This window comes from Pituophis catenifer, unplaced genomic scaffold (genome assembly GCF_029215685.1).
Source record: "Pituophis catenifer annectens isolate HBS135680 unplaced genomic scaffold, rPitCat1.0.hap2 SCAF_17, whole genome shotgun sequence".
NCBI lineage: Eukaryota > Metazoa > Chordata > Lepidosauria > Squamata > Colubridae > Pituophis > Pituophis catenifer.
Window position 1 is genome coordinate 9,288,179 of NW_027256897.1, and position 14,148 is coordinate 9,302,326.

The 14,148-nt window shown below is 44.1% G+C and overlaps 1 protein-coding gene across 3 annotated transcripts in view; it reads right to left on the reverse strand.

The window, feature by feature from the left end:
• Positions 1-14,148, reverse strand: part of LMX1B (LIM homeobox transcription factor 1 beta) — a 117,199-nt gene that overhangs the window by 100,549 nt on the left and 2,502 nt on the right. For all 3 annotated transcript variants that reach the window (XM_070955689.1, XM_070955687.1, XM_070955688.1), the window contains exon 2: positions 13,270-13,456. In XM_070955689.1, coding sequence (XP_070811790.1) covers positions 13,270-13,456 — 187 coding nt within the window. The remainder of the gene's footprint in view (positions 1-13,269; positions 13,457-14,148) is intronic.

The window sequence follows — 14,148 nt, forward strand, 5'->3', positions numbered from 1 at the left end:
GGTAAAATGAGAACCCAGTTGTGGGGGCAATAAGCTGACTTTGTATAAATATACAAAAGAATGAAGGCTATTGCTTAGTGCATTGTAAGCTGCCCTGAGTCTCTGGAGAAGGACGGCATATAAATCAAATTTAAAATAAAATAAAATAAAATAAAATAAAGTTTCTTCTGTCATCTTCCATTTTTACCAAGGAAGGAAGGCAGGCAGTCCTCGACAGCGAGATGGTTGTTATGTGAGTTTGGCCTCCTTTTACGACCTTTCATGCCTCGGTTGTTAAGTAAACCGCTGCGCTGGTGAAGTTAGCAACATGGTTGTTAAGGGAATCTGGATTTCTCGTTGGATTTCGCTCGTCAGAAGGTCCGCAAAAGGGGATCATTTAACACACACACCCTGGAATGCTGCAACCGTCGTAAATATGAATTTGGCTCATGTGACTACGGGGATGTTGCAACGGCCATAAGTGTAAAAAAAACCGGTCAAAAGTCACTTTTTTCAGTGCTGCTTTAACGACTACTGAACCAATGGTTATGAAGCAGTGGTGAACTGGTTTACTACTGATTTGCTGGCCACGCATGCATGCTACACGCCAAAAGGAGGCTTGGGAAGGTAAGTATAACAGCATGGAGTGGGGGGAGGAATCAGCTGTGCCACATGATTTAGCTTCACTACAAAGCAGGATTTCCTTTTTTTCTAGCGAAGCTAAACCGCGCGGCACAGCTGATCGACGGAAATACCGGTTCAGACGAATCGGTAGCTTTTTTTAACTACTGGTCCCGATCGAACTGGTAGCTTTTATCGCTACCGTTTTGCCCGAACCGGTAGCATTTCACCCATTATAAAGGCCACTTGCATACCATAAAGCTCCTACTCATCTTTTAAAATTATTTTGCAAAAAGAATGCCATTCTTGGAAGTTACTTGCATGCCATCCCTTTAAAAAAAAGAAAGAAAAGAAAAGAAATTCTCTTCAACCCTCACTTCTCCTAAAATTATCCCAGTGGGGGAGTCCGGGAGAAAATGTTTTGGATTCCAGCAATTGAAGCTAATACGTTTCCCCGCTCGCTGAAAAAACATCTTGCATTTAATGTGGTTCTAAGCACTTTTCTTGCTTGCGTTCCCAAGTCATCAAGCAAAGGGTTGCATTTTGTAATTACCCACCCAGATATTTGAGGCAGTCTATTATGTGCTTGCTTTACTGAAAAAGGAAAATTAGGGAGGGGAGGAAAAAAACCTCACATTATCTTACTTTTATTAAAAACTGTGGGAGGAAAGACAAAAACGATGTTTGGAGGTCTTTCCCTCTTGGCTTAAATGCAAATCAGATCGGAAGATAACTGAGGCACCCGAGTTTTCTTTAATGCTATCAACATAATATTCCTAACATAAGCGTGTCGACCGACAACTTTTTTTTTTCAATGCAATTTGCTGCAAATGTATCGCAGGTGTATCGTATTTACTTTATCACACTTAGATGAAATGAGAGCGAAACCAAAGTTTGTATATTATGTAACCTTGAAGTTTGTTTCGGCGGATTGCTTTGACAAAAAACTTCCATATTCCTCTCCTGCCCATCCTAAATGGACCACAAGAGGAGGGTGGGAATCCCCTTAATTTCAGCAGGAACTTGCTTTCACCACTTCAGACTAATCTTCATAATCAATGAACTGGCTCTGTGCTTGGGCTTGAATCACTCCGCTAAAATCTGCAGTCATGGTTTTAACCCTACAATGTTGTTCCCTCTGCATCTTGTAAAGGTAAAGGTTCCCCTCGCACATATGTGCTAGTCGTTCCCGACTCTAGGGGGCGGTGCTCATCTCCGTTTCAAAGCCGAAGAGCCAGAGCTATCCGAAGACGTCTCCGTGGTCATGTGGCCGGCATGACTCAACGCCAAAGGCGCACGGAACGCTGTTATAACCCAAGAGATCACACAACTTAGATGTATCTGAAGTGTTCAAAACTGACTTCCAAAGCAGGTTGTCCTAGCTTGGATCTGACTTCCAGGTTTAGCATTATAAAAACAGCTGTGGAAAGATCAAAGAGACAGTTTGGTCTAGTGGCTAAGGCACCTGGCTAGAAACTAGGAGACGGTGAGTTCTAGTTTTGCCTTCAAGGCATAAAAGCCGGCTGAGTGGCTTTGGGCCAATCACCAGGAGACGGTGAGTTCTAGTCCCGCCTTAGGCATGAAAGCCAGCTGGGTGATTTTGGTCCAATCACCAGGAGAGGAGACTGGGAGTTCTAGTCCCGCCTTAGGCGTGAAAGCCATCCCATCATTTCAGCCAAACCCACCTCACGGGATTGTTGAAGAGGGGGGGAAACAGGAGGAAGAAAGTGCATTCAATAACATTCGCCGCCTTGAGCTGTTTAGTTTTTTTTTAAAAAAAGGGGAAAAATGGTGGGATATAAATTAAATAAATAAATAAATTGCCCCAAGCAGAAAAACACATAAGATTGGAGAAGGTACAGAGGGCACTTAAGAACATGTATTCTCTAGGGAATGTCCTTCGCCACAACAGATGCCAAATTTCTAGGCCCGTCGTTAAAAAGGAAAAGAAGAAGCAAAAAATTCCACCTCTGGATGAGAAAAACCCGAATAGCAGAACTCTTCCCATTCCCAAAGAGCTGGACGAAAATGCAAGAGGAGGGTGAGAAAGGGGGATTTTAAGAGAGCGTAGGTTGGTTTAATCTGTACCCAGTTACATTTTTCAAAGAAGGAGCTTTGGAAGGGGGGATTGATTTACGGGCCCGGCCAGCTATTTCTTCCCTCGCTTTTATTCGCCTCCCCTCCCGCAGCTCCTCCAGCCTTGTCCAGGAGAAAAAACCCACTCAGCAGGTGTCCTTGTCCTGTCAGGCGAGGCGCTGCGATCTAACAAAAGGCCAAAACAAGTTGATATCTTTTTATTTGGGCTCAACCCGGAAATACCATTCCACCAATTAGAAAGGCTTTAAGAAGAACTAAACAGCCCGGAGAGCTAGATTTCTCTCGCAGGGAGCCTTTGCATTAAAAAAAAAAAAAAAAAAAGGAAGCTGTTTTTTTTTTAAAAAAAAAAAAAAGATTGTTATAGGCCCAGCAATTTTAGGGTCTTAGGGACGTGGTGGCTCAGTGGCTAAGATGCTGAGCTTGTCGATCAAAAGGTCGGCAGTTCAGCGGTTCGAATCCCTAGCGCTGCGTAACAGGGTGAGCTCCCGTGACTTGTCCCAGCTTCTGCCAACCTAGCAGTTCGAAAGCACGTAAAAAGTGCAAGTAGAAAAACAGGGACCACCTTTGATGGGAAGGTAACAGCGTTCCGTGCGCCTTTGGCGTTGAGTCATGCCGGCCACATGACCACGGAGACATCAACGCTGGCTCTTCGGCTTTGAAACGGAGGTGAGCACCGCCCCCTAGAGTCAGGAATGACTAGCACTTATGTGCAAGGGGAACTTTTACCTTTATCTTAGAGTCTTAGGGCCGGAAGGGACCTTGGAGGTCTTCTAGCCCAACCCCCTGCTCAAGGCAGGAGAATTTAAACCATCCTCATCAAATGGTTGTCCAGTCTATTCTTGAAAGCCTCCACTGATGGAGCATCCATAACTTCTGGAGACAAGCCATTCCACCAATTGAGATGTTTTTTTTTTGTTTTGTTTTTTGATGGGTGGGCATTTTGTAGATCCTATTGAATGTCTGGTGCCCTAGATTATTCCTACAAATATCCAGGGTATCGATACGCCTTCTAAAGGATGCTCTGTCCTCAGAATCTAATAATATGAATAATCACAGCTAGACAATTCTCACCAGGGAAACACGGCCATTTGTACACCTAGGTTGCATTCAACCAGGGAAATTTTGCCATGTGTAAATCTAAACAACAAAACAGAGGTAGAAAATCTTTTTAACACTGCTGGGATAGCACTGTTTGCCTGTTCAGTTTTTCTTACTGCGTGTCTGCTGATGTTTTTCAACTGTCACACATATTTGTTTACACGTGTTAAATGCAAATAATTGCAAGCTCGCAAATATTTGGCCGATGTCGGTAACCACCTATGAACACGCTAAAGCTGCCATGAAAACATCTGTACTGGCATGTTGTTTGTTGGTTTGTTTTTTTAAAAATAACTCATTTGTTCTTTCAGTGTTGGCTTCCTCGCTATCCGTTGTAACAACCTTTAAGATATGGAATTTATTATCAAATCACTTTCCCCGCCGCTGCATTTCAGAAGCAAATCGCCCATGGCTAATTCTAAAAACTGAATATATCTAAACGATACAGATAAATTTGCATGTTCCTGACTTCGGTAGACAATAACTCTGCGGCAGTTAATAGGACGTCTCTTTACAGTAATTAAAGGTATTTGTTCCAAAGCTCAGGAAAACCAGCGCAGGTTAGAACAAAGGGCAGAGCTGTGATCTCTTGCTTTGTTCCTGCCTCTTTTCAGTCATGCCGCAGAATCAAAACAGCGATTACAAAATCCCACACAACCATTGTACGTTTAAGCCAAGCACAGAGCATTCACCAGGCTCCTCCTAACACCTACGCAACCAATTGCTTCAAAGTTATAGATTATTACAACAGGAGATCAAAGGACATACAGTAACTTGCAGTCATTTGCCCTGTAGAAATGCCAATCTTGATCGCTGCTGCTTTCTGCATTTCGTTTCTAGCTTCCAACAATACTTCTTTTTTTCTCTCTCTCTCTCCCTCCCTCCCTTCCATCCCCATTCTTAAAGCAACTTTTAAGTCTGATATTTTAATTTTGAAACGGACCACCAAACCTTTTAGCCTCCTCCCCCACAACAGAAATTAAAACTTTTCTTGGATGATTTTACCTAGCTGGGGTAATGAAGCATTTGCAAGAAAATCACCAAGTTCAAAAACAGCACCGAGGACTCCTCATTTCAATCCTGAGCTACAAATATTCTCCTTTATTGGCAAAGTTTTCTCTTTGCATCCTGGCCATTCAAGCAAAGCGTTCTGAATAAAATATTCAGGGCTTGTTAATAGTCGACAAATCTTCCAGTGAAACAAGCATCTGATGCCACAGAAGCAGGACAACAGAGAAGTAAACATAATCAACCAGAAAAAAAAATTGCTAAGAAAACTAATTGACCATAAATACTTGATGTGGCTATACAGAAGTATCACTTCAGCTCTGAAAGGACAGATTTCCAGAAAAGGGTGTCACAATTTGTCCCAAAATTGCTTTTTTTTCCCCAAAAGGCGACTGGATTTTCTTTGTTTTTCCTTCAAGACAGTTTCACTTCTCATCCAGAACTGAAGAAGCTTCTTGGATGAGAAGTGAAATGTCTTCAAGGAAAAACAAAGAAAGTCTAATCGCCTTTTGAAAAAAAAGCACTTTGTGACCTGGATGATTGAGAATCTCCATAAACAGTGTCACAAGTTCGAGATTTTGGTCAAAACTAAAATTGATAAAACAAGACTGGGACAGCATTAAAAAAGAAAAACCAGCCAGATCCTTTCCAAAAATCCTGCAAAAAGGGGTGATTTTTTTGTAGCTCATAATGCTTTGATGACTAGGTCAATTTTGGTTCTAGAAATATTGGGCATTATTATTTATTGCTTTGGGTTGCTAGGTTATGTTTTACATGTTGCACTTTTATCGTTGTTTAAACCTAGCTGTTTTATTATGTATCTGAACTGAACAAACTTGGAAGTTACTCTTTTTCCATAGCTTATCTTTTTTCCCACCCCTTTTCTTATAATTCTGCTTTTTCTTGCTTTGTTTCTCTTTCTTTTTACTGCGATTCTGTGTTTTATCCGTTTTGAAATTCAATCAAGATATTTTCTACACATTATGCGAAGTATTGGGATCGTGGCTGAAGTTTAGATGCAATAAGTATTTGCAGCTTTAGGAAAGCTCACAAGAGAAAGGAGAATTAAAAAAGGACAAATTATTTGACAGTTAGAAACACTCCGTGAGAAAACAACTTGCACAAGCCACATGGAAAATATCCTGCCCACTTAATATAAAAAAAGTATTTATTTATCTATTTGGAGAGTTTATATATGGCCTCCCACTCACTTTCAGTGACTCTGGGCGGCTTACAAATTTTTTTTATTATTATTTTGTCAATTGAGTCTCAATCCGCTTGGTTGGTTCAGAGATATTGCGACCGGCACGTGTGCTTGCTTCTTCTCAATTCGAACAAGGAGAGATCTTCACCCCTTAACCCCTCCGGGTTTCGGCTCCGCTCCGGATTAAATGTCTTTTTAAAGGCCCATCTTTCAACCGCGGCATAAGCTTTCCCAAATGGAAATGTTGAAGACAGAAGTCCACTTTGGACAGACAATATTTGCAAGAGGGGAAGAGAGAGAGAGGGAGGGAGGGAGGGGAAAGAAAGGCATTCATGGCTCCAATTATTCAGCTCTAGGAGTTTCAGAAAACGGCAATATTTATACTTCTGCATCTACTCCTTACCAATTACATACACCCCCTCCCCGCCGGTTTCCATAGCAGGGGATTTTGGAGTTGTTGCTATGAAATGCACATGGTTTCTCTCTTAACTGCCCACCCCTCCCAAACCTTTCGGGGATCATTGGGAAGGGGGTGTGGGGGGGAAACCTCCTGAATGTTAGACAAAAGCTAATGTACAACCAGAAATGTCGTCTTTTGTCTGCTGGCAGACCACTTGCAAAGTCATATTATGTCGCGCCGATTGAAGTGACCATGTTTTAACCCACTCCGGGCACAAAGACGGCCCTAAATTTTAGTGACAAGCGTGAAGTGGGAAAGAAAGGCCGGGGAGAAAAGAAAAGGGGCCGAGATTAGAAGCAGCCCGAAAGTCAAAAAGGCAGAGAAGATTTTTTTTCTTTTTTTGGGAAAAGATTAAATCAATAATAATAATAAAAAAAAAAAAAACCACAACCTTCTCCGGCACCCTACACTTAAGATTGACCGTAGAGCCAATATGGAATTGGGATTGTCACTGTGCACACTTGAGAACGCGTTATCACTTTGCACCCTTGAGAAGGTGTGCGATATCACAACAAAAACACTGCCCTAGAAAGCTTACCGGGCCATGTATTTTGTGTGTGTTATTGTTGTTGTTGTATGTGGCAATAGGAGAGGGACACAGTAAAGGAGATGAGTTGAGGAAGGCAGCATATACAGAAAAACTGCGGAGGCCCAAGAACTAAAACGAACTATCTATTTTAAAAGGATATATTTTTGTGTTAAGAAAAGGGAAAGAGTTTTTTTTTTCTAAATTTCCTAGTTAGAATTCAGGATTGCACTGAACTCGAATTCCGGGTTTGTTGGAGTCGAATTAAATTCCTGCACACCAGAAAGCAGCAGCCCATTTCTGAGTGTTGTTAACGACACACCAAAACAGAATGCCTCATTCCCCACCCCACCCCAATTTTAATCTGCATCACTTTTATGCTCTAGAAAATGTCCCGGCAAATTGGCTTTGAAGTACAGAAGTCAAGATAAACCACAAAGGATTTTTGGTGACTTATCTATTTATTTCAAGGACAAAACCATCTCATGCCAATCATGTCTTGCAGCCCTATGGAGATTTCTTCCCCTCCCACTTCAAAAAACCAGCCTGGGAATTCACTCTAGACAAGCTGCTGTGCAATTGTCCCGATCCTACGTCCTAAACTTTGGAAGAAGGTCCGCACCGAAAAACACCGGTTGGCATTTTACAAGGGTTGAGAATTATTATATTAGCTCTCTGTGGTGAGGTCTCTGCTCAGTTGCAAATTTAAAGAGCAGCTTATGCGGAGTGTAAAGGCTTGCAAAATTCAGTGGGAAATTATTCCCGGTTAGCCAAACTAGCGAATTTTCGCTTATGCAATCCTGAACTAGAGAAATTGGCTGCAATGAATGAAATGCCCTTATGTTGACAAACTTCACAGTTTTGGAACCACAAAATCACAAAATTGTTTTAACTGGCTAGGCTGTGACATTAGGTCAACCTGAAGAAATTAGCCAGGTATCAAGGATGAGCAAATGTCTAAAACTAGAAGGTTAAATAAAAAGGGACTTCCCCCATGATCCTGCGGAAGGAAGGAAGGAAGGAAGGAAGGAAGGAAGGAAGGAAGGAAGGAAGGAAGGAAGAACCTCAAAGCCAAAATGGAGCTTTCTCAGATTTGTTCGTCTTCTTGACATCCTGAGGACTAGTGTCTTGTAATTGTAAATTGGAGAACCGCGTCCCCAGAGCATCCCAAAGGAGACCCAAGCATCTAATTCAGACTGGTTTTGTTTGCTTTCGAAATGAAGAGAGCCGGTTTTAGCAAAGGCTGGCAATGAATAATTACTCCACTTTGAAGGACTGGTGGATATTGGATATAATACCCGTTTGGACAGACACCAGCTGCTTCTCAGCCGCCCTACTCCGGGCAGTTTGGGAGGAGGGGAAACCTCTAGGGAAAAAGAGCCGTTCTAGTGGGAAGCGCTAAGGGCATATTTGATCCTAATGGTGAGGCAGCTCCTATTATTGTTTTAAACGACCACGAAACAGCCATTCAGAGGTCCCTCCCTGTCCTCTGCCTTCTCCGTTTCTTGGTCCCCCACTCTCCCAAGGGACCCTCAAGCTATCCAAGCCGGCCCTTTCTCAGCCAAAGGCTGCTGCGCTAATGCGAAGGAAGCGTGGGCGTCGCGGCGCCTGGCCTTCGCTCTGGGGGCCTCCGGAGGCGACACCCCTGGGCCAGTTTCTGGGCTCAGGCCCACCTTTTTTCTCCCTTGGGGTGGGGGGAAAAGGCCCAGAAGCTCGCCTGGGGTTTCCCGAGGCCCCGTTGGAAACCGACTCTACGTCTGCAGCCGGGGCGCAGCGCCCTAGTTAGGTTTTCACCGAGAGCGCACGGGCTCTAGTACCCGCAAAAGGACGGACCTCGGGAAGCGGCCAGCTCTCCAAGGCGCCCCACGGGCTTTTGCGCTCAACTTAACGGCCGGCGGTGGGGAATCACCGAAGCAGGCTCTGCCACCCACCCACACACACACACACACACACACACACACACAACCACGTCCACCTAAAGCCAGTGGGTCTCCCCCCCCCCCCGGCCAGGCGGCAGGTGCGTAATTGCGCTTTTCCCCAGCGAACTTCGACGGCGGGCGCCTCTTCGGAATCTCTCGCCGCAGGAGTGAAATTCAGCAGGTTCTGACAGGTTCTGGAGAACCGTTAGCGAAAATTTTGAGCAGTTCAGAGAACCGGTAGCGGAAATTTCGAGTGGTTCTGAGAACCGACAGATACCAACTCTAGCTTGGCCCCAGAATGGGATGGGAATGGTGATTTTGCAACATCCTTCCCCCAGGAGTGGGGAGGGAATGGAGATTTTGCAGTATCCTTCCCCTGCCATGCCCACCCAGCCACGCCACGCCCATCAAGCCATGCCCACAGAACCGGTAGTAAAAAAAAAAATGGATTTCATCACTGTCTCGCCGGCTTCCAGTTTAAGATCAGATTAAGACGGGCGGGGGTGGGTGGGATACAACGTACACCCCCCCACAAGTCGGTCAAACGCTTAGAGAGCGTTCCAGGGAAAATGTTGCCCAATTTTGCTCCCCAAAAGTAGGGGGTGGGGTGGCTTCATTGGCGGGCCTGTCTACCAGCCACGATTATGGGATGTCTGGGGACCCGCCACAGCCTGGACTTGGGTTGGAGAGCTGGGTGACCATGGAAATATATCCCAACCCACCCACCACCACTCTTGATAAAGAAGGTGGAGATAAAAACCCAAGAACAAAGGAGAGAAGGTCCGGTGGGGATGATCTGAAAAGGCTGGGTTCTGGGATGGAAGCTGCCTTCCGCGCCCCGCCCGCTGGAGGTGAATTGGGCTAGCGGTGCATAAGAGGCTGGCTTTCGCTATGGCTGGTTAGTCTGTCCTCGGGGGTGGGGTGGGGGGTCGCGCAAACATTTTTTCATAGAGATGGAAAACTGAAGGGGGATTTCTTTAAAAGAGATGGAGGCGAGAGGAGAGAAAAGAAAAGAAAAAAAGAAAAGTGGGTGCAAAGGAAGGAAGGGAAATGAAAAGGGGAAAAAAGAGGGATGGATGGATAGATGGATAGAAGGAAGGAAGGAGAGAAAGGGAAATAGAGAAGGAAGACAACAGGGAAGAAAGGGAAATGAGGTAGAGGGGAAAAAAGAGAAGGAAGAGAAGAAGGGAAGGAGGAAGGAGACAAAAGGAAAAAAACAGGAAAAGGGAATTAAGGAAAGAAAGAAAGTCAAAAGACGAGGAAGGGGAGGGAGATGAGAATGGGCAAAGGGAAAGGAAGAAAGAAAGGAGAGAAAGGGAAGGGAAGGAGCAGAGAAATGGACAAACAAGATGAAGGGAAGGGAGGAATGAGAAAAAGGGAAGAAGGAAGGAAGGAAACAGGAAAGCGAGAAAGAAAAAGCCTGTAGTACAGTGGACTAAAGCACTGTTATTAACAACTGCTGCTTGCAATTACTGCAAGTTCGAATCTCACCAGGCTCAAGGTTGACTCAGCCTTCCATCCTTTCTAAGGTAGGTGAAATGAGGACCCAGATTGTGGGGGCAATAAGCTGACTTTGTATAAATATACAAAAGTATGAAGGCTATTGCTTAACGCACTGTAAGCTGCCCTGAGTCTCCGGAGAAGGGCGGCATATAAATTAAAGAGAAGAAGAAGAAGAAGAAGAAGAAGAAGAAGAAGAAGAAGAAGAAGAAGAAGAAGAAGAAGAAGAAGAAGAAGAAGAAGAAGAAGAAGAAGAAGAAGAAGAAGAAGAAGAAGAAGAAGAAATAATAGCTGGCGGGGAGGGGGAGCAGATAGGCCAGCTCCTTCTTTCCCTCCCCATAAAAATAAAAAGCCCCAGGCCTGGTGAAGGAAGTGGGGCGGGGGGGGGGCTTCTCTTGGCTGTGAAGCACCGACTCTTATCCTCCCTTCGGGCGACCGAGCGAGCGAAGAAACCACCGCGTCGCCTCTCCACTCCGACGCGCTCACCGGGCAGCCTGAAGCCGACTGCCAGCGGCCGGGCCGAGAAGGAACTCGGCTTCCCCGGTTCGTTGCCTCCGGTCGAACCGGCGCGGATTGCAAAATTGCAAACCCCGAATTTTTTTGGGATGGATGATGGGGAAATCCTCCGTGCTGGGCTGTTGCATGACCAAAGCCAGGGATTCCTTCCTTAAACAGGTCGCCAGTTTTACCCAAGTGGGAAGGGAAGACTTTTAACAACCGTCCCACATCCCCTCCTTTCCAGACTCCCACTTTAGAGTTTATGGAGTATAGAAATGAATTCCCGAAAGTCGTTGAAAAACCGCATCGGTTTTGGAGGCCTGAAAAAGTCACGCGTCGAATCCGAATTAAAAGGAGGCGCCTTTCCCGACCTCGTTCGTTAAAAATGGGGTTTGGGGAGGAGGAGGGCGACTCCTGAATCGGGTCGTTTTTTAAAAAAACAACAACATAAAGGCTTTAATCCTTGCGAGGCTGAATCCCGATTAAGTTTGACAGGGAAAAAAAAGAGAGAGTTTAAACAGAAGAAAGATGGAAAACGAAAGAACAAAAAAAAAAAGGTGTAAATTATTCGCAAACGCCGCAATGAAACAGGGATGCGTGATTAAAAAAATAAAATAAATTTTTTAAAAAGACGCTTTTCGGTTTTGTTTGGCCATCAATCTTGGGGAAATGGATTCCAGAGAATCTAATGGATTCCAGAGAATCTAATGGATTCCAGAGAATCCACGCTTCTCTCCCCCCCCCCCTTTTCTATCTTGACTGCCACATTTTTATAGTTTGAAGGGAGGAAGAAAAATCCAGCTCCAATCAGTTTTTAGTCACAGGCAGTTTATTTTGGAGAAGGCAGTCTTCTCACCTAACCATTCCTTTAAAAAAAAAAAAAATCAAACTCTTCCTTTAGACACCCCCTCGTGCTCTATTTTTTTCAGCACTGTATTCAGGAAAGGTTTTTTTTATTTAATTTTTTTTTAAAAAAATCCTTGAAACCTTTCTTTTATTGCACAACTTTCCTTGGGAATATGCAGCCACTTCTTTTCCCCCTCCAAATGCATTTGCATGCGAGCTAAAATGATGATGATTAATTGCTCCTTCGAGAGCGAGGCTTATGCTGGTTTCTCCCCGGACAGTTTTACAGTTTTTAGCGACTTCTTACCCAAGACTGCAAGGATCGAAATACCAACCTAAAAACAGGCTGGAAAATAAAATAAAATAATAACCCCTTCCTTTGTAGAGTCGCCCTATTTTTATTTTATTTTATTTTATTTTTTTAAGGAAGGACCATAACAAAATTTGAATAGGACTTTCAACTGAAGTTATAAAATTCCTCACAGGTGGATTGTTGACAGACAAAGGAAAAAGTGTTTATATACTTTGCTTTCAAAAATATTTTTTTTTAAAAAAGTAATATTTGTATTTGTCTATTTATATTCCCTGTTTCTAAACCACCTCTTTCTCCTTCAGAGATTTGAATTGCTTGGTGGAAAGGAAGCAAGAGATCGGTTTTGAAATATGCCCAGCCTAAAAGAAAATTGAGGAGAGGCGGATTTCAGAAAGAGAAAAGAGAAAGGAAAAGACAGGGAAAGGGATGGCTATAAATTGTTCCCTTGGAAAAAATAATAATGCAAATAATCCGAGGTGAAGGCAAATGGCCTCAGAGAGGATTTGAATTAGGAAAGTGGCCCAAATCTGCCAGAAAAACGATCCAAGCTGGATCGGAGACCCCGCCAAAGAACGGACAAAGACATTCCACCTTTACTCGCTTGAAAAATAACTTAATAAGCTGGGGAATACTTAATAAATGACACGTATATGCCGCGTGAGTGAGCCATCTCCCACCCCTCACCCCCAAATCCACTTGTGGTGAAGTCAAATCATTTTTTGCGGATCCAACCTCCAATATCCACCCCAAATACCCTATGCGACTTTTTTTTTTTTTGAATTGCACACAACAAGCCAGCAGAGTAGGTCAACGAGGAGGAAGGGGGTGGGGGAAAGGAGAGGATAAAGGAAAGAGAGAGATTGGAGGGAAATCAGTTCAGCCCCAGGATGGTGAAAGGAACTCAAGTCCTTACTTGAGTTCCTTTAAAGCAACAATGGAATGACGCAACAATGGGTTTTAAAGCAAAGGGGTGGAGCTACAGCTCTTTGATCCGAAAAGCTGGGCTTTATTCTCTTGGAAATCCTCCTCTCTCCATTGTCGCCTTCACTGCTTTAGGCCTCCTCTCCCACTATTACTACCCCGTTCCACCAGGATAAATGAGATCAAGCCAGGGAAGGCAGCAGTGAAGAATTCCGGTGGCTAAAAGGGAAAGGTTAATATATATATATATCAATAAATAAGGGTAAAGATCTTACTTACTGTTGGTAGTCTTGCTTGCAGTAAAGCTTCCGGTCTCGGAAGTAGCAGCTAGTGGTTAGCGCCTGTTGGCAGACGGCGCATTGCAAGCACTCTTCGTGCCATGAGGATTCGTTGACACGCATCAGGAAACGGTCGGAGATGGGACGCTGGCACCCCTCACAAACGGACTGGTGTTGGCAATCGGATCCTGAAGGAGGGAAGGGAAGCAAGCGAAGAGAGAGAGGGAAAGAGAAAGGGAGGGAGGGAGAGAAAGAGAGGGAAAGAGAAAGGGAGGGAGGGAGAGAAAGAGAGAGAAAGAGAAAGAGAAAGAGTGAGAGAGAGAGAGAGAAAGGAAGAGAGAGAGAGAAAGAGAGAGAGAAAGAAAGAGAGAGAAAGAGAGAGAAAGAGAAAGGGAGGGAGGGAGAGAAAGAGAGAAAGAGAAAGAGTGAGAGAGAAAGAGAAAGGAAGAGAGAGAGAGAAAGAGAGAGAGAGAGAGAAAGAGAGGGAAAAGAGAAAGAGAGAAAGAGAGAAAAAGAGAGAAAGAGAGAGAGGGAAAAGAGAAAGGGAAAGGGAAAGAGAGAAAGATATGGAGGTAGAGAGAGAGAGAAGAGAAAGAGAAAGATATGGAGGTAGAGAGAGAGAGAGAGAGAGAGAGAAAGAAAGAGGGGGGGAAGGAAAAAAAAGATGTGTGGAAAAAAAAGAAAGCAAGATAAGAAAGAATCACACACACCCAAAAAAAGAAAAGGACAAATCCACAAGGCTGTGTTTTAAGAAGGATTGGGTTCACCCAGGGGCCAAACGCTGGCTTTGAAACGCCTGGGCGGACCAATCCTTCTTAATTCCCACTCGAGATTTAGAATTGCGCCAGTTATATATATATATTTGTTATTTTAAGGCTTC